We start from the raw sequence: 26,757 nt of genomic DNA on the forward strand, positions 1-26,757 counted from the left end.
AATTTGGTGGTCCAGATCCCCACTTCCCGAGGCTGCATGGTGGCGTTTCAGCTCGGGGCAGCTGCTTTTTGTTTTTAGGGCTCTCTCTCCTAGCTTTCAGGCTGAGCTGAAGCTGGACAGATCCCCTCAGCCTTAGGAGAGCAGAGGCTCTGTTATTTTTGTAAAGTTTAAAAAAAAACCAAAAAAACAAAACAGTTGAAGCAGCTGCAGTGGGGCGGTAAGTCTCTCCCGGGCTCTGCGGGCGGCATTTTCACTATCGGGACAGTGTTTTTTGGGGGACAGTCTAGTTGTGCTCTGGGGTTAGCCGCGTGATATGGTTCGCGGTTGGACCTGCCACGTGTGTGGTGCGGTTCCTGCCCGCCTCAGCAGTCTCTTTGCTCGGCATATGGGTGGTGAGGGGCCTTCTCTTTCCCCTACCCCCACAAAACGCCGGCACATCTGGCCTCCTTTACCGCCCATATTGTTGCTGCTGGGGACGGTGTTTCCCACATTGGGCCTTTGGCCTTGGCCAGCGCGGGAATGGCGGCCATTTTAGGCTCCCCAGCAGACTTGGCAGCACTTTCGAGGGGGGCAGGGGAGCCGGGATGAGGCGCTGCTGGTGGATTTAGCTCGGTTGGGGGATGCTGCTCCCCAGAATTTATTTTACTGCTCCACCGCACTTCTTTGGCGCAGCAGGAAAGGTCAGACCTTCAGCTGCTAGGAATGACCCCTCCTCCTCCCTTTCCAGCAGTTCAGGCGGCTGGGTCTGGCTCTGTTTGGTTGCGAGGTACTTTGGCCCCCGGGGTGCAGCATTTACTGGGGCCACAGCAGTCGGACAGAGAGATTGGGGGGGGGGGGGGTTCAGAGGACCCTCAGAGATTCTTGGAGGGGGTTCCGGCCCCTAATCATAGGGTGGAGCCGGATGCTGCCGATCTGGATCCGGGGGAAGATGTGGTTGATATGCCAGTGTCCGGGGATGATCTCAAGATTCTTCGTTTGTTTCGTCGGGAGGAATCTGCCCCCTTAATTCCGCTGGTCCTCGAGGAACTCTGTTTTGAAGCTCCCTCAGTCGGATTCTGACCTAGGTGGGGTGGACCCAGTTCTGGATGGGACTCGTGGTCCTCCCTCATCTTTTCCCTACCATAGGTCCGTGCAGAGGATGGTGGACCAGGAGTGGAGTTCTTCAGATGCGGGCTTATGGGTTGGCCGAGCATTGTTGAAGCTCTATCTTTTACCCGAGCAGATGTTGGAGCTCTTCGCTATGCTGAAGGTGGACACTGCGGTATCAGCTGTCACAAAGAAGATGACTGTTCCAGTGGCAGGGGCCGCGGCTTTAAAGGATGTCCAGGACCGTAAGCTGGAGATTCACCTTTAGCGGATCTTTGAGGTTTCTGCTTTGAGCCTTCGGACGGCTATTTGCTCCAGCTTCATGCAGCGGGCATGCTTGCGTTGGGTGCAGCAGCTGCAAGGGGACCAAGCTGGTCTTGCGCAGCGCTTGGAGGCTTCAGTGGTGTATGTAGCTGACACACTGTATGACTTAGTGCGAGCCTCTTCTTGGCTTATGGCTTCTGCGGTATCAGGAGATTATTGTGGTTGTGGCACTGGTCGGCGGATGTTTCGTCCAAATCTCAGTTGGGTTCCCTGCCATTTTAAGGGCCATCTTTTTGTTGGGAGAGGACCTCGAGTAGTTGATAAAACAGTTAGGGGACAACATGGTCCACAAGTTGTCAGAGGATAAACCTAAGTCCAGACAGTCCTTTCAGTCTCGGGCCCGTTTCTGTGAAGGCAGAAGGCCTCGATATGCGAGAGGGGGCATCAGCCCTGCAGAGGCAGTTTGCGGGCCTTGGTTATTCTTGGGCGCAGACATTTTGGGGAGCTCGGTGACCCTTTAGAGCCCCCACTGGAGGTGGGGCCCTGGGGGCAAAATCCACCCAATGAGGCAAGGTTGGCCCTCTCCTTTGTTCCCTTCTTAGGGGGGCATCTAGCGCTTTTCTACAAGGAGTGGGCCAGTCTCACTCAGGATCAATCATAAGAGATGGTTATGCTTTAGAATTTGCTCGTCCTGTTTGTGACCTCTTTTTGGTCTCCCTTTGTGGTTCGTTGGCAAAACGATGCACAGTTCGGGAGACTTTGGATAGGTTGCGGAGTTTAGGAGCCATGGTGCCGGTTCCCCAAGAAGAATGGGGCACTGGGCGGTGCTCCGTTTATTTTGTGGTTCCCAAAAAGGAGGGCACTTTTTGGCCTGTTCTGGACCTAAAAAGAGTAAATGGTAGCGCTGAAAGTCCCAAGATATCTCATGGAAACCCTAAAGTCAGTGATTGCAGCAGTTCGCAGTCAGGAGTTCCTAGCTTCCTTGGATCTAATGGAGGCGTATCTTCATATCCCCATTCGTCGGGATCACCAGCATTATCTGAGGTTCATGGTTCTCTGTCAGCATTTCCAGTATCAGGCCCTTCCTTTTAGCCTAGCTACGGACCTTCACCAAGATCATGGTAGAAGTGGCAGTGGTCTTGCAGTGGGCGGGAGTTCTGTTACATCCTTATCTCAACGATTGGCTCATCAGGGCGAAGTCTGAGGCCAGTTTTCACTCAGCAGGCAGGAAAGTCATTCAACTCCTTCAGTCGCTGGGCTGGGTGGTGAATTTCGCCAAGAACCATCTCAGTCCGACCCAGTGTCTCGAGTATCTGGGAGCCCAGTTTGACAATGAGCATGGGCAAGGTGTTCTTGACAGACGAGAGAGTGAACAAATTGCAGTCACAAATCCACTATCTATTGGCATTGCGGGTGCCCAGAGCTTGGGATTTTTTGCAGGTTCTGGGATCCATGGCTTCCACCCTCGAGTTGGTTCCCTGGGCTTTTGCGCAAATGAGACCATTACAGAAAGCTCTGTTGGCACAATGGAATCCGCTGTCGCAGCTTTTTCATCAGCCGGTATCGCTGGAAGTTCCTACAAGGGAGTGCCTCTCTTGGTGGCTCCAAACATCTCACTTTCTTCGGGGGGTTGCTCTAGAGGTACAGGATTTGGATTGTTGTTACTACCGATGCCAGTCTGTCTGGTTGGGGGGCAGTGTGCCAGCTTCAGTTGGCTCAGGGTGTGTGGTCGCCGGAAGAGCACTCCTGGTCTATCAACCACTTGGAGACCAGGGCGGTGTGATTAGCATTGCTGGCCTTTCTGCCAATGGTCCAAGGTCTTTCAGTCAGAATTCTGTCTGACAATGTGGTGACCATGGCTTATGTCAATCGACAAGGCAGTACCAAGAGCCGGATGGTAGCTCTAGAGGCTCAGGAGTTAATTATCTGGGCGGAGGCACACTTTACCCAGATTGCAGCATCTCATATTGCGGGCAACATGAACATCCAGGTGGATTTTCTAAGTCGTAGTCTTCTAGATCCAGGCGAATGGGAACTATCAGAGTCGGTGATGCAGCTCATTCGCGAGAAGTGGGGTTGTCCACATGTAGTTCTGATGGCGTTTCGCTACAGTACAAAAGTGCCACGATTTTTCAGCTGCATTTGAGACTACGGAGCCAGTCTGCTCTAGTGATTCCTTGGCCTCAGGGAGTTCTACTTTGTGTTTCCTCCGTGGCCTCTGATGGGCAAGATTTTGCGCAGAATAGAGAGCACCCGGGGGATGTCGTATTGGTGGCACTGGAGTGGCTACATTGCCTGTGGTTGCGGATCTCGTCAACTTGGCCGTGGACGGTCTGATACAGTTCAATCACCTCACTCATCTGCTCCATCAAGGTCCCATATTTTTCTATCAGGCAGATCGCTTCTGTCTAGCGGCTTGCTTTTGAGAGGCGACGTTTAAGGCGCAGGGGTTACCCAGAGCCGGTTATTACTACCCTTCTGCATGCGAAGCGCACTTTTACCTCATTGCCTTATGATAGAGTCTGAAAGGTTTTTGAGGCTTGGTGTGTGGCCAAAGGTGTTGCTGCTTTGCGGGCTTCGGTGCCCCAGATTTTATCCTTCCTGCAAGATGGCTTGGGCAAAGGCTTGGCATTTAACTCTCTCTGAGTTCAGGTAGTGGCTCTGACCTCTTTGTGAGGGACGATTGATGGAATATCTTTGTCCTCTCATGCTGATGTTGTACGGTTTCTTCGAGGGGTCAAGAATTTGTCCTCCGGTACGGAAGGTCTGTCCATCTTGGAATCTTAATCTGGTCCTTCAAGCTTTGTGTGAACCACCTTTTGAGCCTCTTCGTAGAGCGACCTTCAAGGATTGACCTTGAAGGTTGTTTTCATGGTAGCCATTTGTTTGATGCGGAGAATATCAGAGCTGCAGGCTTTCTTGTAGGGACCCGTTCCTACAGATTTCGGATTCGGGGGTGTCCTTACGGACGGTTCCATCTTTCCTTCCCTAGGTGGTCTCAGCTTTTCATGTTAATCAGATGGTTGAACTTCCAGCTTTTCCAAATTTGGATGCTGCTTCTCCTCATGCAAGGGAACTCAGACGTTTGGAGGGCCTTACTGAGATATCAGGAGGTGACCAATGCCTTTCGGAGATCTGATCACCTATTTGTTTTGTGGAGCGGCGTGAGGAAAGAGCTCCAGGCTTCCAAAGCTATCATTGCAAGGTGGCTCAAGGAGGCTATTGGGTCAGCCTATATTCTTAAGGGCTGCCAGCTGCCGGATGGTTTACGGGCTCATTCTACTCTATCGCAAGCAGCCTCGTGGGCAGAGGCTTGGTTGGTGTCACCACAAGAGATTTGACGGGCGGCTACATGGAAGTCACTGCATACTTTTTTGAGACGTTATCGCCTAGATGTCTGTGATCCAGAAACTCATTCTTTTGGCGAGAGTGTTTTGCAAGCGGGACTCTCCAGGTCCCACCCTGGCGATGGGGCTTTGTTGCATCCCAGGAGTCTGGAATGATCCGGGTAAGTACAGGGAAAGGATAAATGGTTCTTACCTGCTATTGTTCGTTCCTGTATTACCATGGATCATTCCAGAACCCACCCACTTGATGGAGGTGGACAGTCTTCTGCTCAGCTGTGCTCTTTTTGCTATGCAGATTTTTCTTCAGAACTTTAACAAGTGTTTTCAAGTTTTTGCAAGTGAGTTCCTGTACGTACCCGGATCAGTCCAGACAGTGGGTTGAGCCTCCTTTCCAGCAGGTGGAGACAGACTAAAACTTGAAGGATGCCCTATATCAGGACAGAGCCTATCCTCTAACCCTTCAGTATTCGTCTGTCTCCAGCAGGTGCAGCATCTCCCCTTCGGTTCTCTGATGTAGGCTAGTCAGCCTTTTTCTTCTTTCTTTTGCTAGGCTCAAGCAAGTATTTCTTGTCAAAAAAAAAAAACTAGAAGGGAATTTTTGCCTTCTTTTTAGTGCTTTTTCCTGTTTCTGTGTGGGTGACTGTGCCGTCTCCCAGCTCTTGCCCGGCTCAGGGGGGCTTTGCCCCTTTTGCAGGAGGGGGTTCCCTGCATAGCCTGAGTCCGTGGACGCTTCCAGATGTGGGGACAGATACTCTCTGGGCCTCATTCCCCCCCCCCCCCCCCCAATCTGGCTGCCGAGAGGGTTTTGAACCTGCTGCTGCGCTCAGTAAAAAAACCCCAAAAAACAAACCATTAGTTTCAAACTTTAAATAAGTTGCAGGTACTCACCTACCTCTAACTTATTGGCAGCAGTTGACCAGCTTTTTTCCTTTTTTTCTGGTCAGAGTAGGCCTAGAACCGGCAGCCAGACAAGCAGAAGGCAGCAGGTTTCCCTCCTGCTCTCTCCTGCTGTGCAGGCTGTCAATCAAGCTTTTTTTCAGCTTTTTTCCTTCAGCCGCGGCTTAGCTATGTCCCGGCAGGCAAGCCTGCCTTTCTTGTGGGCTGCCTTCTTCATGTTTTTTGCGTCAGGGCCTCTGCAATGCTTGCCTGCCGGGTGGGGAAGGTCTCTCCTCGGCAGGACAAGCAAATTTAGCCCGGGGCTCCACTCCTCCGGGCATGGCCAGGCCTTTCCCGAGTCGGCAGAGCCCGGGAACAGCTGCCATCTTGGATTTTTCATCGGTGCCGATTTCAGTGCTCCCTGGGGCTGGGGGAGCCAGATTTTTTTTGATTTAACCCCCGATTTGGCCCCCGCGGGTTCCCAGGAGGGGGGTCCTGACCTTCCCTCTCCCCCCCACCCGGCAAATCCAGGGTCCCTTTTTCAGCGGATTTCGTCGTCCTCATGCACAAATCTTAGCTAGCTTGCATGAGCAGGACGAAAGCCCCCCCCCCACCAAAAATCCCTCGCTCAGCGCCGTTGACCGCTGGACCAGCTGCGGAGCCTCAGGGACCAGTTCGGGTGCGGGTGGTCCCAGGGGTGCCCCCCCCCCGGTGTCTCCCGGGTCCTCGGACCCCGCTGCTTCCTTGGATTCAGTGGATGCCCCCCCCTAGAGGGGGATGACCCCAGAGCCCTTCGTCTTCGTAAGGAGGAATTAGAGCCCCTCCTTCCCTTTGTGTTGCGGGAGCTGGGTCTGGAAAGTCCCTCCGTGGATAATCTCATGGCCTCGCTCCCTAAGGATATGAACCCAATTCTGGGGGGGCTCCGGCCTCGGCCTTTCCCTTCCACCCCATGCTCAAGCTCCTTATCCTTCGGGAATGGGAGGCTCCTGAGGGTTCGCTCCGGGTGGGGCGTGCGATGGATAAGCTCTATCCCCTCCTGGAAGAGGGCTTGGAGCTGCTGCGATATCCCTCGGTAGATTCCTATGTCTGTGCGGTGGCCAAGCACAGCTCGATCCCGGTGGAAGGTTCCACGGCTTTGAAGGATCCACAAGATCGTAAGTTGGAGGCTCACCTGAAGCACATCGACTTTCTGGCCCTCGGGGTCCGAGCGTCTTGCTGTAGCAGCCTCATGATGCGGGCGGGCCTTCAGTGGGTTCAACAGTTACTCTGCGCCCGGGATCTTCCGCCAGGTGAGGCAGAACTAGCCAAACGTCTGGAGGCGGTAACCGCCTACGTATCTGACTCCCTCTACGATCTGGTCCATGTGCAGGCGAAGGCGATGGTTTCGGCAGTCGCTGCCCGGAGGCTCCTTTGGCTATGCCACTGGTCGGCTGATCAGTCCTCGAAGACTCGGCTGGCCACGCTGCCCTTCAAAGGTAAGATGCTGTTTGGCGAGGATCTCGAGAAGCTTATGGACTCCTTGGCTGACAACCTGGTCCATAAGCTTCCAGAGGACTGCCTTAAGTCTTCCCGATCCTTCGCGTCCTCTCGCTTCAGGGGCCAGTGTCGCTTCACTTCTCGGGGGCGGGGCGGTTCTGCAAGGGGGTCTGCTCGTGCTCAGTCCTGGTCGCAGTCCTTTCGTGGCAGGCAGCCCTTTCGCGAGGGCCAGCCCGTGCGTGCCACATCCAAACCTGCCACGCAATGAAGTTCAGCTGACCCATTCCTCGGTCCCTTACCTCAGCGGCCGCCTCTCCCTGTTCTTCGAGGAATGGGTCAAGATCACGTCGGATCAGTGGGTCCTCGACATTATCAAAGACAGGTACGCTTTCGAGCTCGTCAGGGAACTGCCAGATCTCTTTCTTTTTTCGCCTTGCGGACGGGCCAAGAGGGACGCGGTGGTCCAGACTCTCTCCAAGCTTCTGGATCTGGGGGCGCTGGTCCCAGTCCCGGAGAGGGAGCTTGGCACCAGCCAGTATTCTATTTACTTCATCGTGCCCAAAAAGGACAGGTCCTTCCGCCCCATCCTGGACCTCAAGAGGGTCAATCGGGCCCTCAAGATCCCCCACTTCCGCATGGAAACCCTGCGGGCGGTCATTGCGGTGGTCCGTCCTGGAGAGTTCCTTGCTTCCCTCGATCTTGCAGAAGCATATTTTCATATTCCCATTCACCGCGACTATCAGAAGTATCTCCGATTCCACATTCTCAACCAGGACTTCCAGTTTCGAGCTCTCCCCTTCGGCCTCGCGACCGCTCCTCGCACCTTCACGAAGGTCATGGTAGTAGTAGCGGCGGCCTTGCGCCGGGAGGGGATTCTCGTCCATCCCTAAATGGACGATTGGCTCATTCGGGCCAAGTCAGAGACCTCTTGCCAGCGGGCGGTGGATCGCGTCTTGGAGCTCCTTGCCTCCCTCGGGTGGATAGTGAACTTTTCCAAGAGCAAGCTTCAGCCGTCCCAGGAGTTGGAATTTCTGGGAGCTCACTTCGACACCCGAGTAGGCAAGGTTTTTCTTGCCATGGGCGCGCGCCCTCAAGCTGATCGATCAGCTCCGGAATCTGATTGCGCTACCTTCTCCTACAGCCTGGGATTATCTCAAAGTCCTGGGATCCATGGCTTCTACTATCGACCTTGTCCCCTGGGCCTTTGCTCATATGCGTCCGTTGCAGAAAGCTTTGCTGTCCCATTGGCAGCCAGTGTCGGAGCAGTTCCACGTAGTCCTTCCGTTTTTGGATTCTACTGCTGACGAATTACAGTGGTGGCTGTCTCTTCCTCATCTTCTGCAAGGGATGCCTCTTCAAGCTCCACAGTGGAAGATAGTGACCACGGACGCCAGCCTGTTGGGCTGGGGTGCGGTCTGCCTTTCTCAGTCCACCCAGGGAACTTGGTCGCAGACTCAGTCACGCTGGCACATCAATCGTCTGGAAACTTTGGCGGTCCGCCTGGCTCTTCAGGAGTTCCTTCCCCTGGTCCGCGGCAAGGCGGTACGAGTCCTGTCCGACAACTCCACCACAGTCGCCTACATCAATCGCCATGGGGGCACTCGCAGTCCCCTGGTAGCCTTAGAAGCCAGCCGTCTCCTCACTTGGGCGGAGCGTCACCTACAGTGCCTTGCGGCCTCTCACATCGCAGGCAAAGACAATGTTCAAGCCGACTTCCTCAGCCGGCAGTCGCTCGATCCGGGAGAGTGGGAACTCTCGGACGCGGCCATGGCTCTGATAGTGGACAGGTGTGGTCCCCCTCACCTCTATCTCATGGCAACTCTGTGCAATGCCAAGGCCAATCAGTTCTTCAGCCACTGGAGGGAGCACGGCGCAGAGGGCGTGGATGCTCTGGCTTTGCCTTGGCGGACGTCCTTCTGTACGTGTTTCCCCCGTGGCCTCTGGTGGGGAAAATCCTCAGGAGAATCGAGCTCCACCAGGGTCCGGTGATTCTCGTTGCTCCCGAGTGGCCGCGAAGGCCGTGGTTCGCGATCTCATCAATCTAGTGGTGGACGGGCCCCTGCGCCTCGGGCATCTTCCTAGTCTCCTCCGGCAGGGTCCTCTATTTTTCGACCAGGCCGATCGCTTCTGTCTAGCGGCTTGGCTTTTGAAAGGCGTCGCCTGAGGCGCAAAGTTTATAGGGAGGAGGTCATCTCTACCCTACTGCGAGCCCGGAAGCAGTCGACTTCTCTGGCCTATGTGCGCATCTGGAAGGTTTTTGAGTCCGTGTGTACGGAGGCAGGTGTCCCGGGGCGCTCCGCCTCGATCCCTTTGGTTCTTTCTTTTCTTCAGAAGGGTCTCTCTAAGGACCTCTCCTTCAGTTCTCTACGCATTCAAGTCTCTGCGCTCGGCTCTCTCCTGGGTCGGGTGGACGGTCATGCCTTAGCGGCTCACCTGGACGCGATTCGTTTCCTGAGGGGCGTCAGACACCTCCGCCCTCCCTCTCGGGCCACGTGTCCGTCGTGGAGTCTCAACCTAGTCCTTCATGCTCTCTGTGCGGCTCCCTTTGAGCCTCTTCGCCACACTACGCTCAAGGATCTTACTCTCAAAGCTGTCTTTCTGGTCTTTATTTCCTCTGCTCGCCGCATTTCCGAGCTTCAGGCGCTGTCCTGTCGGGAGCCCTTTTTGCGTTTCTCGGATTCCGGGGTTTCTCTCAGGATGGTTCCTTCCTTCTTGCCTAAGGTTGTCTCCGCTTTTCATGTCAACCAGTCGGTTGAACTCCCAGCGTTCTCTCTGGAGGAGATTGCGGGTACGGCGGGTGGCGACCTCCGTCGGCTAGATGTAAAACGAGTCTTGCTTCGCTATCTCCAGGTCACCAATGACTTCCGCGTATCGGACCATCTCTTCATCCTTTGGAGTGGTCCCAACCGCGGTAAACAGGCTTCTAAGACCACGATTGCGCGGTGGTTGAAGGAAGTCATTTCCTCGGCGTATCTTTGTCAAGGTCGTCCGCTTCCTGAGGGTCTGAAGGCCCATTCTCTGCATTCTCAGGCTACTTCTTGGGCGGAGAGTCAATCTGTCTCTCCGAAGGAGATTTGCAGGGCTGCCACTTGGACATCTCTGCACACTTTTGCTCGGCACTACAGTCTGGATGTGCTTTGGGTGGCAAGTGCTTCGAGCGGGACTGTCTCGGTCCTCTCCCCCCCCCCCCCCCCCCCCCCCCCCCCCCCCCCCCCAGTTTAGGGAAGCTTTGGTACATCCCACTGTCTGGACTGATCCGGGTACGTACAGGAAAGGGAAATTAGTTCTTACCTGTTAATTTTCGTTCCTGTAGTACCACGGATCAGTCCAGACGCCCTTCCCTGTCTGTCTTCTGTCCTCTCGAAGCTTGTTTTCTTGCAGGTTTGCAGATTATCCTAGTTTTTCTTTGTGCAAGATTACTGAGCAATTACACTGGAAGCCTTGGTCGTTTTCTTATACCAAGTCGATGCAAGAGCGTATAGGTATATTATGTTTTTCTACATTATTCTATATTTGCTCCGTTGAGCTTTATAGTTACTTGCTTGATCCTATTCTTGGGTTTCTTGTTTTATGCTTTGACAAACGTTATACTGAAGGGGTAGAGGATAGGCTCTGTCCTGATATAGGGCATCCTTCAAGTTTTAGTCTGTCTCCACCTGCTGGAAAGGAGGCTCAACCCACTGTCTGGACTGATCCGTGGTACTACAGGAACGAAAATTAACAGGTAAGAACTAATTTTCCTTTTTTGTGCTTGGGTACATATCAATACTGAGGAACTGCAGGTGGCACCAGTAGTGCTTATCAAGCTGTGTCAGTTAAACTTTCTCTATCTCCATTTGCTGGCACGGATACATAAACCCAGGAGTCTGGAATGATCTGTGGTACTACAGGAATGAAAATTAGCAGGTAAGAACCAATTTTCCTTTTTTTTTTTTTTTCTTCTATTTTTTTTCATTTTGAAATATTTTTTTAAAGATTATTTTAAAAAGAATGAAAAAACAGTTTATATAATGTTTCACACACTCCAGTTTGAGGCTGTTTATATAGGTCACCAAATTTCAGTCCTTACTGACAAAATCAACTTTATTATTTTAAAGTGATTTTATGTGCGAATCCTTGTGCTTTCCCATGAATTAATGTCTTTTTGTGTTCTAAAATCTCATATAGAATAAAACACTATATATAATTTCCCAAATGAAATCCTCTCATATGGCAAAAAAGTGAAACGCTTTGCAGTTTACCAGTTGGCTGAGGACACATAATGCTTTGTAGTTTCCCTCTCAAAAATATGAACACTTTAAAAGTTGGCAAAAATATAAAATGCTTTACTATTTCCCAGTAGGTGAGAAAACAGAAAAACTCTGCAATTTCCCTACAAAGGCCTCTGTTTCGCCCAGGTTGGGCTTCCTCGGGGGAAACTTTATATGAATGCCTTTTATCTCCATGTTGATCCACTCATTGCACTTTTGTTTGCACCTCTTCTATATCTTGACCACACTTCTCCAGGGGAAATGTAACAAATTGATACTTACCTTATGGCATTCTTTGCCTCATCAAGATCCAAAGGAAAGATTTAATTCATCCAGAGGTGAGTTCATCGCTACAAATATAAAATATAAAAATTACAAATTAATATTCTTCATTCCACATATTATACTAGGAAAAACTTATAAACAGCATATTGTATCAGAAAATAACTTCTCAAACAATAAACTCCATATTCACTTTAATCACAGAATTTGCTAAAAACCATTTTAAAAGGTCCCTGTCTCAATCGAGTTGCTTCATTTAATAATTCCCCATGGCTTTTCAGGGAATTCCTGTTTTTCTTCTGAGTTTTTTCTTCCTACAGATAAAAAGAATTGCTTCTACATTTTAGCAGTCATTCTCAACACTAACAGGAAATCATCCTGGTGGGGCAATTTCTATACTTCAGCGCTTGGTTCAAATTCTTCCAAAGGGGAACATATCATTAAAATCATCTGATGTACCTGAAGATTGGAAGATGGCCAATGTAATCCCTATATTCAAAAAGGGATCCAGGAGTGATCCAGGAAACTATAGACTGGTGAGCGTGACTTCGGTGCTGGGAAAAAATCATGGAAACTGTTATAAAAAATAAAATCACAAAATATTTAGATACATGCTTTGATGGGACACAGCCAAAATGGATTTACCCAAGGGAAGTCTTGCCTCACAAATCTACATTTTTTTTTGAAGAGGTGAATAAACGTGGACAGAGGTGAAACGGTAGATATGGTGTATTTGGATTTTTAGAAGGCGTTTGACAAAGTCCCGCATGAGAGGCTTCTAAGAAAACTAAAAAAATCATGGAATAGGAGACAATGTCCTTTTGTGGCTTGCAAGTTGGTTAAAAGACGGGAAACAGAGAGTAGGATTAAATAACCAGTTTTCACAGTGGAAAAGGGTAAATAGTGGCATGCTTCAGGGATCTGTACTTCGACCAGTGCTTTTAATTATATTTATAAATGATCTGGAAAGGGGTACGACGAGTGAGGTGATCAAATTTGCGGATGACACAAAATTATGCAGAGTACTTAAATCTCAAGCAGATTGTGATTAAATTGCAGGAGGACCTTGCGAGATTGGAAGATTGGGCTTCCAAATGGCAGATGAGATTTGATGTGGACAAATGCAAAGTGATGCATATAGAGAAAAATAACCCTTGCTGTAGTTAGAGCATGTTAGGCTCTATCTTAGGAGTTACCACCCAAGAAAGAGATCTATGCATCATAGTGGATAATTCATTGAAATCGTCTGCCCAGTGTGCTTTGGCGATCAAAAAAGCAAACAGGAATTATTAGGAAGGGAGTGGAAAATAAAACAAAGGATGTCATAATGCCTCTGTGTCACTCCATAGTGAGACCTCACGTTGAATACTGTGTGCAGTTCTGGTCTCCGCATCTCAAAAAAGATATAGTTGCACTGGAGAAAGTGCAGAGAAGGGGGACCAAAATAAGGGGCACTTTACCCTATGAGTAAAGGCTAAAGAAGTTACGGCTGTTCAGTTTGGAGAAGAGACTACTGGGGGGGGGGGGGGGGGGGATATGGTAGAAGTCTACAAAATCATGAAAGGACTTGAACAAGTTAATGTAAATCGGTTATTTACTCTCTCAGATAATAGAAGGACCAGGAGGCACTCCATGAAGTTAGCAAGTAGCACATTTAAAACAAATCAAAGAAAATTCTTTTTCACTCATAGTTAATTCATTGCGAGAGGATGTGTTTACAGCAGTTAGTGTAAATGGGTTTTGGATAAGTTCCTAGAGGAAAAAATCCATAAGCTGCTATCACGGCAATTAATAAGCTATAGTAGCTTGTGACTTATCTAATGTTTGGGTACTTGGCAAGTACCCAAACATTAGATATGTACAAAATACAAGTGGAGCAAATGCGGGAACGTTTTTATCAAAAAAGAGAACCCACATAAAATAATTAAACATGCTCTTAAAAGAGCACTTTATGCTAATAGGGATTTGTTGCTGCAACTGAAATGGAAGGAGAATAATCCGTCTATGTCCTTATACATCACAAAGCCAGGAAGAACAGGAAATCATTTTATAGCATTGGAACATTTTGATTATACATGATGGATTCAAAGAAAAACCCATCTTTACACACAACAGGGGACAAAATCTAAGGGAATTTCCACTGTGGATTATGAAACAGCAATAATAGAACTTTCAGATTGGGGCTAGACCCCATGTGGGGAAATATGTGGTTTGCAATAGTTGTCTATCAATAAAAACATTTGTACATCCATTTTTTTAATACAATGTTTTTCGAGGTCAGTATACTTGTGATACCAAGCAGGTGTGTCATATCTTTGCCAACTGGGAAACTGCAAAGCATTTCATTTCTTTGTCATGTAAGACTATTTTATTTGGGAAATCTATATTGTGTTTTATTCTATGTGAGAAGATTTTAGAACACAAGAGGACATTAATCATGGGAAAGCACGAGGAATCTCATATACAAAATCACTTTAAAATAATAAAGATGTTTTTGCCAGTAAGGATTGAAATTTGGTAACCTATACCACACAACCATATAAACTGGAGTGTGTAAAAGATTATGTGAAGTTTGTTTTTTATCCTTTTTTTTTTTTTAATCTTTTAAAAGTATTTCAAAACAAAAAAATACAAATAAAAAAGGGTGTTTTCTCTTTTTTTTTCTGTAGTATATTAATAACATATGCCAGGGTGTATATTAGAAGATTTCAATATGTATCCTTTAAAGGTTAATTTTAAAAGATGGACGTGCCGATTTTATAATATGTGCATGTGTGCTGACTTGTGTGTGCGGGGCGGGGGGGGGGGGGATTTTTTTAAGAAACATGCGGCGATGGACTAGGCCTTTCCCCAGTTCCCTCCCAGTCCGCTGCTAAAAGAGGGAACTTTCTAAACCCCTCTAGCTAACCTTTTTTTTTTTTTTGTTTGTTTCGTTACCTACCCTCTACGGAGCAGCAGTAACTTGCACGTGCTGACCGGCTGCCGGCGCACGCTTCACCGGAACAGCGCCTAATGGTGCTGTCCCAGCCCGCCCCTTGAATCAAAGCCGGTTCTTCTGTGCATATTGGGAGATGCGCGTGTGGCTGCGGCCCTTTGGAAAAGCTTGCGGCCCAGCCACGCCCATATCTCCCGGTTTTTTACTTGAGCCGGCAAATTAAATTACGCCTTTAGTGCTTTATTTGACTAAAGTGGGCTGATATCCTTTCATGCATAATCTAAAGGTATGCCTTCGCGTTTTACAACATTTTCTGAGATCAAAAGAACTGTTGCAGATTTAACCTTCTAAAGCAAAACAAAAAAAATTGGGCTGGCCTACTAGGTGATGCGGCAGCTTCCTGGTTCAGTTCCCAAATCAAGTTTTCCACACAGCTTGGGGATGCTCTAAAGGCGATGTCCACAGATCTTGGAGGGGAGAGGGAGAGTCATTGGCCTTGGTAAGGGTGAAATCCTGGTGCCTGGCTCCCAGCTTCAGGACCTTTGCTGCAATGATCAGGCTTAAGAGCAGTGGGAAGGAGTGCCTCTTAAAATAGGAGGGAAATCCCCAGAGAGTTGCAAATGAAGGCTCTTTGTGTCGGGATCCCAGCCCTGGTTCTGACAGAGCAGGAATCAAAATGAGAGAGGAGGAGCTACAAAAGAAAATTAAAAATTAAAAGCCAATTTTCAAAGGGTATATTTAGATGCCTAACTTTAAGTCCTAAATTGACCTCTTTGAAAACTGATTAGGGTTGAATTCCTAAATTTAGATGTGTAGTTTCAGTAAGAGCCTAAAATATAAGTGGTTACAGGAGCGGAGTTAGGGAAGGGAAAATGTTAGGCACTTAGTACTGATTTTCAGTATTAGGTACCTAATTTAGCCTCCTAAAGCTAGAAAATCTTTAGGTAAATTTTCAGCCAAAAATTTAAGCTCCTCAGTTCAACTGAAAATCTTCCTAAATATAGGCACCAAGCATTTTTGTGTGTGTGTGTGTGGATGTTTTGGGGGTTTTGTGTGTGTTAAGTTTGATCCCCTGGCATAGTTGGGTTTCCAGTGTGATTGATTTTTGCTAGAGCTGCCTTGCCTGTGGCTTATGATATGTTAACCATGCTTTTTTTGACACATTGTGTTTGAGAAATCACAAACTTCAGAGGGTTTGGTTTTTTTTCTGAACCATTTTATAAATACAATTTATATATTCGTATAGCCATTTTTAGATTGATTTTTCTCCCGTTTTTTGCTTGAGAAGAAAAACCCTCAAAATGAAGGTCGCTCTGCATACTATACTTCATTAATGAGTTTTGAAAGATCTATGAAACTCAGGGTTGGTGCTAGCTTTTTTGTTGCCCTGTGTGAAACTTTACTGTGCTGCTCCCACCACCACCACCAATTCATTTAGTGTCTACCCAGGCCCATCAAAGCCAAGCTTCTTCCTGCAATCTATTTTTTTGAAAACTGACACCCTCCCCAACCAGAACCCATGGATAGGGAAGTGTATTAGGTATCCTAGGCAAATCTTACAGCCCTACACCCTTCACAAACACACACATTTTTTATAACAAATTTTCATTAAAAAGAACATTCAAAAGTATAGACTTTGAGGCAAAAATAACACAACATGCATATTATATTTCATGCACTCCTGTGGTGCCAACCAGAAAACTGCACAAAAGCCACTTGGAACTCCTGTGGAATTAGATGTTTTGTAATGTGTGTTGGGTGTGATCTTGGCCCTCAGAAAGCCATGAATAAACAGAATTACCATTACAATATAGCAAACATCCCATACCAAAACAACCCGAACAATCTTATCTATAAAAAGGCAACAATTCACATATTACACCAGGCCCTAGAACATCAATAAAACTCTTATTAGGAAACTAGGCTGCTATGGATCCCTACACAGAAATTACATGCCAGCAATATACCTCATCTCAATACCTCACCTCTGTTATATATGCAGATCAGAGACCCTCACCAAATACAGAATAACAAGATCAGAAAGTATAAACAGAAATGTGCTGAGAAGAACTGAACTACAACCCACAATAAGCCAGCCTCTAAATGCAGAGCAGCAATGGAAAAACCAAAACATTACCATTCTTCATAAAACATTAAATAATAATATCAAGAAATATAAAACAATCATAATAGTAAAATCATATTCATAAAAAGAATAAATATTTCAAACCAATTAATGAATTGAATATCCAAAATGTCTCAAACACCAACATAATATTTTAAAACATCTGAAGAATAAAAAGATCCAATAATAAAAAGTTCTGCCCCCCCCCAAAAAAATTTTTTTTTTTTAATATTTCAAAAGAACAGAATCATCCAGTTACAGCAATAATTAAAACTAATGATTAGAAAATCTGCTGCTCTCCATATCTGGGATCTTCTGAATTCCAGTCACCCTGAGATTGTTGTGGATTGGGGGAGATAGGCTTCTCTCTCACACTAATACACAATAACACATTCTCAGACACTCCCTCTCTCACATCTACAGGCTCCCTCTCCCTCACAGATACATTGCGCGTGCATGTCTGTGAGAGCCTATATGTGACACACAAGCTCTCACAGGCACGCAGACAGTCACACACAAACACATAGGCATACACACAAGCTCTCACTCACTCACTCAGACATACAAGCTCACACACATGGCCTCCTGTTGTCATTGGGCCATGGTGGGATGAGCTCCACCACGGCCCACCAACCTTCCTGCTGATGTAGGGGGGCGTGGAAGCTGTGTGCGCTCGCAGGAAAAGGCCGCTCGTACGCATGCAAATAAAGGGAATACAGGCATCTTATTTTCAGCCGCCGGCAGGTTGATTTCCTGTGGCTGTCTCCTCCTTCGGCCGCCAGTGTGTTAGGCTCTGCCGGCGGTCCCGCAGCCTCTCGTACTGCCCCATGCAAATGTATGGTTTGCACACATGGTCATGCCGGGCATGATGAAGCACGACCTTCCTATTAATAGTAACGGGAAAACATTTTTCTTTTAAGAACTGTGAGAATAAAACTTTTGTTTAATGGGCAGTAATAATGTGCATGGATACAGACTTTATAAGAAAAATATATGTATGAAAAAGTTACATGTACAAATATTTTTTTTTCTATGATGACGTCGTTGTCTTCATCATACATAAGTTTTCTTTTCCTATGGTGCAATTCTAATTATTCCTTCTAGGAAATCACTAGCTATAGATAAGGCAGCAGAAAATAACTATATTATAGTAATCAAAAATTCCTGTGGAATCATATTCACAGGTGGTGATAGTTGCCTGTACTATTCTGATCTAATCTTTTCTGTAAAGAGGGATGTTTTTCTTCATTTACCCTGCATATAGTTTACATAGTTCTGTTCTAAGTCTTGTCCGTATCTTTTTTTTTTTTTTTTTTTCCCTGTTCCCTTTGTACTTTTTTGTTCAATTAGCTGATGATTCTGCTGAGGATATATACAGGGTTATAGGAAATCAGCTGGCTGAAATTGGGGACAGGCTAAACTTCATGATCGAGCAGGAAGTGATAGACAGCTTAGTCAAGCAGATTTTGGATGACAAGCTGACTGAAAAGGTGAGGGCTGATATGTTTATTAGTATATTTAAAATTTTTTTAATTTTTATGTATAGAACTGGCAGTGTTTATAGAGAAGAGACTGTATAGAGTATGCTGTGACTTTACTTCCTTTTTGGCAGCCTCCAAGCAAATCTAGGGGAGGGGGGGGGGGTGTATGTATGGATCCTGATATTTCCAAGTCCAACCAAACTAGCCAAAAAAAGTATATTTCCTTTTCTTGCTACACCAGTCCTGCCTTGTGGATTTTCTCTCCCTACTAGCAGATGGAGACAGAGGACAAACCTTTTTCCCATGACATCATCATTGGTTATCATAGTGCAGCTCCAGCAAAACATCAGTATTTTGTCTTCAGGAGATAGCAGGACATACTTGTCTAGTGCAGTAGGAATTTGACTCCCAGGCTTTGGCTTTTTACCCGGCCTGGTGGATAATCCTTGGCAGTTCTGCATTTAACACTTTCTGCTTTATTGACAGCAAACTGCATACCAAGGCTTCTGGCACTTCCCAGTTAAGCGAGCCCCGTTTAAGACTCCCAACCCCAGAGAGAGGGGTGGGTGGAAACTTGTTTTGGCTCAGAAGGAGCTTCTGTTTGAAGTTGTCTTCCCCCTTTCTCCCTTTGGCTTATTAGAGCGCTTTTTTTTTTTTTTTTTTTTAAATTGAGAAAGTTGAGATCAGCCACTTCTGCTGAAACAAGTGGACTGGGAGCTATATTTGAGCTGGTGTAGGAGTGGGCCCAACAGCTATCTGTCTTCTACTTTTCTTCGAGCCTACAGTATTTCTGCACAACTTCTGACCATGTTGTAATGGAGCCCAGTGAGCACTGGAGATTTTGTGAGCTGGCACTTTTGCTGCGATCCTGGCCTCTACTTTCCTGTTTTTGCAGCAAAGATTTTTCAGAGGAGCCTGCGACTGTCCCAGAATCCAACAGCACAAGTTCAGCAGTAGTTGAGTCCAGGGTTGAAGTCTTTTTTTTTTGTTAGTTTTCTTTTATCCTCAGAGGTGGCCATTTTGGCAGGAACAATCACCATTTTATATGTATCCCATGGGTCATTCTTGCCTGTTTCTTTTCCCAGATTGAGGCCTCTTGTTCTTGGGGGGAAAAGGCCCATGGTATTCTCTTATGTGGGGGAGCTTGTGCTGAAGCCATGCAGGTTCCAACCCTTTCTCTTTAGGGATTTCTCCTCAGAATTTTTATTTTTCTTCAGAATTTTACAATAAGCGTTGTGTGTTTTACAGAGGCCTGGTGAAAGGGGGACCACAGCTTTTATGAGTTAGGGCTCTGCCATAGTCATTTCAGCTGCTGGAGTTGGGGTGGCAATAATAGCCTAATTAGCAACAACTGTATTTGGAGCAGAGAACGCTGTGGGAGCGTACACCCATTTTTTCTGTCTTGAAGGATAACGTGGATATAGTTAGTCCTTAGAAGAGGGACAGATGGCATCAAAGAAAGAGAGAGCGACTCAATCTTTTGCCTATTTGTCATAAAAAAAAAAAGTTCTTTCCTATTTGAGGTAATCATGTTCCTTAGGATGTCATTTTTTAAGGTTGTGAAGGTTCCAGTATGGATCCTATCCTGCAAGGAATCCATAGTACATCTAAAGTGTTTCCTCTTCATTCAGAAGTGCAGGGTATGCTGCTAATGAAGTGGGAATGCCCTGAGCATAGTTCAGAGAGGTATTAAGGCTTCACCAGACTGTTCTCTTTGCATCAGATGCCACACAATGCCTTTTTTCAGATGCTGTGGGATGAGTGTCTGCAAAACAACTATTCTGGTAATAGAAGGCACAGCTCTCAGGGATCACCAGGACTTATACATGGCTATTGAAACATGCCTTTTCATCTACGTCTTTCCCACTATCTGTGATGTCTATGTAGCTTGGGCACCTACACTGGATACAGCAACTCCCTGAAAGGCAGGGGGCAGCTCAGATGGTCTGCAGTTGCTTTCCTGGAGGACACCTTGTATGACTTTATTGGGATCTTTTCTAGTTCTGAAGCCCCATCAGTTACCGTTTGAAGGCTATTGTGGCTATGGGACTGAGCAGCAGATGCTTCCTTCAAAGCCTGTCTGAGCAAGCTTATTTTCAAGTGAGAAACCATTGTCTTTGGGAGGAATTAAACAAGCTTGTAAAGGACCTAGGGAAAGCAAAACCTCATGGAAGCAGTCGACTTCTATATGATTTGGTTTCTGAAAAATAAATCAGTCCTTTCAAGTAGCCATAAGGCCAAGAACTGAATCATCTGAATCTGCTGTGTCCAGCTGTTCCACCCAATGAAAGTCAGTTCTGTTTATGGTGTGTGTGTGTGTGTGTGTGTTTTTCTTTCTCCATACATTTCACCTGCCAGGAGGGTGGCTGTTCTTACTGCTGTGAAGTTGCTTCCTCACTTGAAAGCAGAGCTTCCAGTCCTATATGAAGCTCAGAGGCATGGTCAATCCTCAGTGTATTTTGTGGTTCTAAAGAAGGATGTTTCCTACAGATCCATCCTCAGATTGAAAGTGGTAAACAGTCTGCGTTTCCCATTTCATTATAGAAACTCTCCAATCCATATTAGTGACTGGCAGGGTGAGTTTCTCTCTTCTCAGAATCTTTGAGGCTTATTTCCATATTCCCATCTGGGAAGATCATCATGGGTTCCTTCATGTTTTGTTTTCTTTTCCCATTTTGTAAAGTATTTTTAGTTCAGGGCACTCCCATTGTGAGCTTGCCACAGCTCCAAAAACCTTTCCAAGGTAAATAGTAGAGGTGGTAGCTCTCTCTTTTTATGAAAGGAATGGATTATGGTTCATGCAATTGCTTAATAGGACCAAGTACTACAGGAAGGCCTTTATGATGACCAACAGAATTGTACAAGTTTAGAAAGGTTGGGCTGGATAATCAACTTTGCAAAGCTGTTTCTTCCCAGTCTCCGCAATACCAGGGTCTCTGATGCCAGAGCAAGCTAAACCTATCTGACTCAGGAAAAAGTAGTTCCGATTGTGTGTTATGTAGATATATTTTTTTGCACTGAGGTCTTCCAAAGCTTAGAGTTAGCCACGACTCTTGGGCTTCATGGCAGCCACCTTAGATTTGGTTCAATGGGCCAGGATCCATATGTGTTCTCTGCAGTTTTTTTCCATCTATCTCGCTGACCCTCCCCCTCACTCAGAACTATGATGTTTGTCTTCCTCTCCCAGGGTCATAAGAACATAAGAAATTGCCATGCTGGGTCAGACCAAGGGTCCATCAAGCCCAGCATCCTGTTTCCAACAGAGGCCAAAGCCAGGCCACAAGAACCTGGCAATTACCCAAACACTAAGAAGAACCCATGCTACTGATGCAATTAATAGCAGTGGCTATTCCCTAAGTAAAATTGATTAATAGCATTAATGGACTTCTCCTCCAAGAACTTATCCAAACCTTTTTTGAACCCAGCTACACTAACTGCACTAACCACATCCTCTGGCAACAAATTCCAGAGCTTTATTGTGCGTTGAGTGAAAAAGAAATTTCTACGATTAATCTTAAATGTGTTACTTGCTAACTTCATGGAATGCCCCCTAGTCCTTCTATTATTCGAAAGTGTAAATAACCGAGTCACATCTATTCGTTCAAGACCTCTAATGATCTTAAAGACCTCTATCATATCCCCCCTCAGCCGTCTCTTCTCCAAGCTGAACAGCCCTAACCTCTTCAGCCTTTCTTCATAGGGGAGCTGTTCCATCCCCTTTATTATTTTGGTTGCCCTTCTCTGTACCTTCTTCATCGCAACTATATCTTTTTTGAGATGCGGCGACCAGAATTGTACACAGTATTCAAGGTGCGGTCTCACCATGGAGTGATTACAGAGGCATTTTGACATTTTCCGTTTTATTAACCATTCCCTTCCTAATAATTCTTAACATTCTATTTGCTTTTTTGACTGCTGCAGCACACTGAGCCGACGAGTTTAAAGTATTATCCACTATGATGCCTAGATCTTTTTCCTGGGTGGTAGCTCCTAATATGGAACCTAACATCGTGTAACTACAGCAAGGGTTATTTTTCCCTATATGCAACACCTTGCACTTGTCCAATCTTGCCCAATCTTCCAGTCTTGCAAGGTCCTCCTATAATGTATCACAGTCTGCTTGTGATTTAACTACTCTGAATAATTTTGTATCATCCGCAAATTTGATAACCTCACTAGTCTTATTCCTTTCCAGATCATATATATATATATATATATATATATATATATATATATATATATATATATATATATATATTGAAAAGCACCGGTCCAAGTACAAATCCTTGAGGCTTTCCACTGAGAAAATTGACCATTTAATCCTACTCTCTGTTTCCTGTCTTTTAACCAGTTTGTAATCCATAATCCATGCATAACCTCTCTTGGGTGTCGATGCCATTGAACAAGTTGATGAGGATGAGTCTAGAACCTTCTCAGTGGGTGCTCCTCAAAACAGATTAAATATTATTAGGGTAAGGAGCCCACTATCAGGTTGCATGAGGGCTTTGGTCATCAACAGGCTAGAAACCAGTGCCTTCAGATTGATTTTACTGCATTTCCTCTTCTGCTTCTCTTGTTGTTTTTGTAAACAAAATGTCAGTCCAGGTTCTCTCCAACAATGCAATGGCGGCAGCTATTATGAGCAGACAGACACCTGGAATCAAAGGTTCTCTATTGACTAGTAAGGCTGATTTTAGCCTTGACAAATGCTTGGAGTGGTAGTTACTATTATAAGCAAATTGCTTGGCAGACTGGACGGACCATCTGGTCTTTATCTGCCGTCATTACTATGTTACTATGAGTGAGTGACATCATGACAGTACCAAACAGATCCTTCTGTCCTTATCTCCTATCGTTTTTGCTCTACTGAGCATGTGCAGGTCTTCCCATTCTAGTATTGCCTTTTGAGCAAGCCCTCCCCTATTGTCTTTTTTTCATCCGAGCATTAGCACAGACATGTATCCTATCTCTCATTTTCGGCATGCCCCCAAACATTACATTTTCAGTGCTTAAAAAAAAATTCCACAGACATATCTAGAATGAAGAGGCCCCCATCAGCAGCTTCAAGGACTGCATATGTGCAGGAAAATGTCCATTACTGATGGACACAATTATGTTATCGGAGCCTATGATTGAATCATTACCTGTCTAGCTACTACCACTGTGGCCGGATGTTCCCGCTCTCTGATGTCCAGAGCTTTGGGGCTCCCTGGCTGCTGAGCTGAGCAGGAACTCCTTGAGCAAGCCCTCCCCTATTGTTGGAGCAGGCTTTGGGCCCCTCCATCCTGGGGTTGAGCAAGTATAAAAAGCACCATTCTCGGGCATTAACAAGCCCTTCACATACTTTTCAGGGCTCTGGGCCTACAAAAAAGATAAATGCTACTCCTCTGAGCTATTGGCGCGACCAGTGCCAAAGAAGCATCAAACCCTGGAGCCATCAACGCATTGTTTTCCAGAGCACTTGATGCATCGAGCCTAAACTCTGCTTCCTCCCTCAAGCCCCTGGTCAAGGATCTACACTGTCAAAACACAGAGCATCAGTGCTACCAATGAAATTTTTTTCATGAGATCTCTGAGAATGCCTGCCTGGAGCTGAGTGAAATATGTTCCACTTATTTCCAGGTTGATATTATCCTCAAAGTTCCTGGAGCAAGGCCTATATCTTGACATGCCAGAACCCATCTGCTCTAACCCATTCATTTCAAACTCTTCCCCCCACCCCCTTCACACACTTAATTGCCTAACCAGAGAGCACGGCAGACTTTGAACCAAGTGACAGACTTGGTGAAGTCTTTCTTTACTCCCTGGCGACTAAGGACAAAGAGGTCACTCTTCAACCTCTCCTTTCCAGAATATCAGACTTGCTTCCTCATGGAGGAGTCCCTTGTATTGCTATTCTGAGAGGTACGCCAAATTCTCTGCTCTCTCTTGCAGCAGAGTCAGTCAGAGGATATCCACCAGGCATGCTCCCCGCCAAGGACCTCATCAGTCATCCACATCATCATTGGGATCCTGGATCAGTGTCCCTTTTCCCCTCTGATCAGAGGAAGGATATATGAAAATACCTTCCAGCCTCCTGTGAGCTTCTGGAACATTTGTCTCCACCTGAGAATCTCTCTTATTCCAAGTTGGGTATTGTGCTAGAAGTCCACAAGATCAATGATCCTCGTGCGGAAGTCTTTGTCCTTCTTCAGATATTAGGCACCTCTGTGGACCCTGCAGCCATTCTGATCCATTTGATCCTGCAAGAGTTGCAGATGAGAATATTTGAAAATTCAATTTAACGTAGTAATGATGGCAGAAAAAGACCAAATAATCCATCCTGTCTACCCAACAAGTTTCTTAATGGTAGTAACTGCCACTCTGTGCAGGTTACCCCAAGCATCATGTTAAAGATAGTAATATTTACAGTCAAAATCAAGCAACTGTAAAACCCATAAACAAATTACTGCTAGCAACATTTTTATGGGTTGAGCAACCGCCTTGATAATTCAGACCATGGTGCTTGAATGTGCTTTGCTTTTTGGACTTGCCTGTAGAAGCAGTCCTATGCTTTTTCCCTAATGGCTGCATATCAGTATCCTAGATCATAAAAATCGGGGCTCAGAGTTGGCTGACATCTTAATCCAATGCAACAGTAGCCAGGAAATTAAAGCTAAAATATAGCGTTCAGAAAACTGTGGTTTGGGTGGTATAGCTGCCTCACTGATTGGTTGTGGTAGAATCTACATTAAAACAAGCAAAGAAAGCAAGGATAGTTTCCAACACTCTATTGAAAGAAGACCCTAAACTATTGGACAGTTTTGGAAAAAAAGTGTTCTAAAGTTCCATGCTTGATGCTTGCTTTTCTGTGTGCGAGTTTTATGTGGTGCAGTACTTTCATATTACATTCAAAAACTGAAGCTGCTCCTTGCTTATGTGGATAACAATTCTACATGCCCACAGCTGCTTCTGGATGCAGCCTGGATACTCAAGGAGACTTTCTTCCTTTTGTCTTTGCTGGCAAAGGTCTATTTCCTCAGTCTGAGTGGATTGGGACTAAGGGAAACATGGCAGGGGTGTGCCCTCCCTTGATTGATCCACAGGTCAATTCCTCAGGGGACACTAGCTCTCAAGACGTCGGTTCGGGCCTATGGGGCCTGGAATGGAGGACAGGTCCTGGGTAGAATTCTGCTAGGGATTGCAGACATTTTTACAGGGCCAGTCTTCTGAATCAGCTCTTTCTACTAAGTTAGTTCCATGCGCTCTGAGTGCTCCTCTGCCTGTCTCCATGGTCAAGCACCATGGCGCAGTGCAGTCTGAAAGAGCTTAATTCATGTGGATTATGATGATGCCAGTTATATTGAGGGTGGCTCTCCTGGTGAGGAAGGGGACATTTCCCCAGAGTTGGAGCCATATAGAACTCCGTTTATTTCCAAAGAAATGAGTTATTGGGTTTGATCTCTCAGACCTTGAAGACCCTCTGATTCACTGGGCCTGACTTCTTGGGGATGCAGAAGAAGGATCCTAATTTGGTTACCCTGAGCAAGGCTTCTTGTTTCATTTTGCTCCTGGAAGCAATCCAGAAGTCAATTGATCTGGAATGGAGAGCACCAGAGGCATCTCTTAAAGGGGGACATGTCTTTGTGGGTTTATACCCTTGGAGTCACATGCTAGAGAACTGTTGCATTTCCTTAGGGTGGATGCTTTAGTCCGTTCTGTCACAAAACATACCACCATGCCGGTAGAGGGGAGGTGCAGCACTAAAGGATGCTCAGAATAGGAGGATTGAGGCTATTCTAAAGCAAGCCTTTGAGGCTTCATTTTTTTGAAGGGGGTTAATAAAACATGTGGATAAAGGTGAACCAGTGGATGTAGTGTATTTGGATTTTCAGAAGGCATTTGACAAAGTCCCTCATGAGAGGCTTCTAAGAAAACTAAAAAATCATGAGATAGGAGGCGATGTCCTTTCGTGGCTTACAAACTGGTTAAAAGACAGGAAACAGAGTAGGATTAAATGGTCAATTTTCTCAGTTGAAAAGGGTAAACAGTGGAGTGTCTCAGGGATCTGTACTTGGACTGGTGCTTTTCAATATATTTATAAATGATCTGGAAAGGAATACGACGAGCAAGGTTATCAAATTTGCAGATAATACAAAATTATTCAGAGTAGTTAAATCCCAAGCAGATTATGATACATTACAGGAGGACCTTGCAAAACTGGGCATCCAAATGGCAGATGAAATTTAATGTGGACAAGTGCAAGATGTTGCATATAGGGAAAAATAACCCTTGCTGTAGTTACATGATGTTAGGTTCCATATTAGGAGCTACCACCCAGGAAAAAGATCTAAGCATCATAGTGGATAATACTTTGAAATCGTCGGCTCAGTGTGCTGCAGCAGTCAAAAAAGCAAACAATGTTAGGAATTATTAGGAAGGGAATGGTTAATAAAACAGGAAATGTCATAATGCCTCTGTATCGCTCCATGGTGAAATCGCACCTTGAATACTGTGTATAGTTCTGGTCACCGCATCTAAAAAAAGATATAGTTGCGATGGAGAAGGTACAGAGAATGGCTACCAAAATAAGGGGAATGGAAGAGCTCCCCTATGAGGAAAGGCTGAAGGAGGTTAGGGCTGTTCAGCTTGGAGA

General features: G+C 46.1%; 1 protein-coding gene across 3 annotated transcripts in view; it reads left to right on the plus strand.

Annotated features, from left to right (window-relative positions):
* Window positions 1-26,757, plus strand: part of BID (BH3 interacting domain death agonist) — a 110,557-nt gene that overhangs the window by 43,059 nt on the left and 40,741 nt on the right. For all 3 annotated transcript variants that reach the window (XM_029599842.1, XM_029599844.1, XM_029599843.1), the window contains exon 4: window positions 17,992-18,131. In XM_029599842.1, the coding sequence (XP_029455702.1) occupies window positions 17,992-18,131 (140 nt within the window). The remainder of the gene's footprint in view (window positions 1-17,991; window positions 18,132-26,757) is intronic.

The sequence above is a fragment of the Rhinatrema bivittatum genome, chromosome 4, assembly GCF_901001135.1.
Source record: "Rhinatrema bivittatum chromosome 4, aRhiBiv1.1, whole genome shotgun sequence".
Classification (NCBI taxonomy): domain Eukaryota; kingdom Metazoa; phylum Chordata; class Amphibia; order Gymnophiona; family Rhinatrematidae; genus Rhinatrema; species Rhinatrema bivittatum.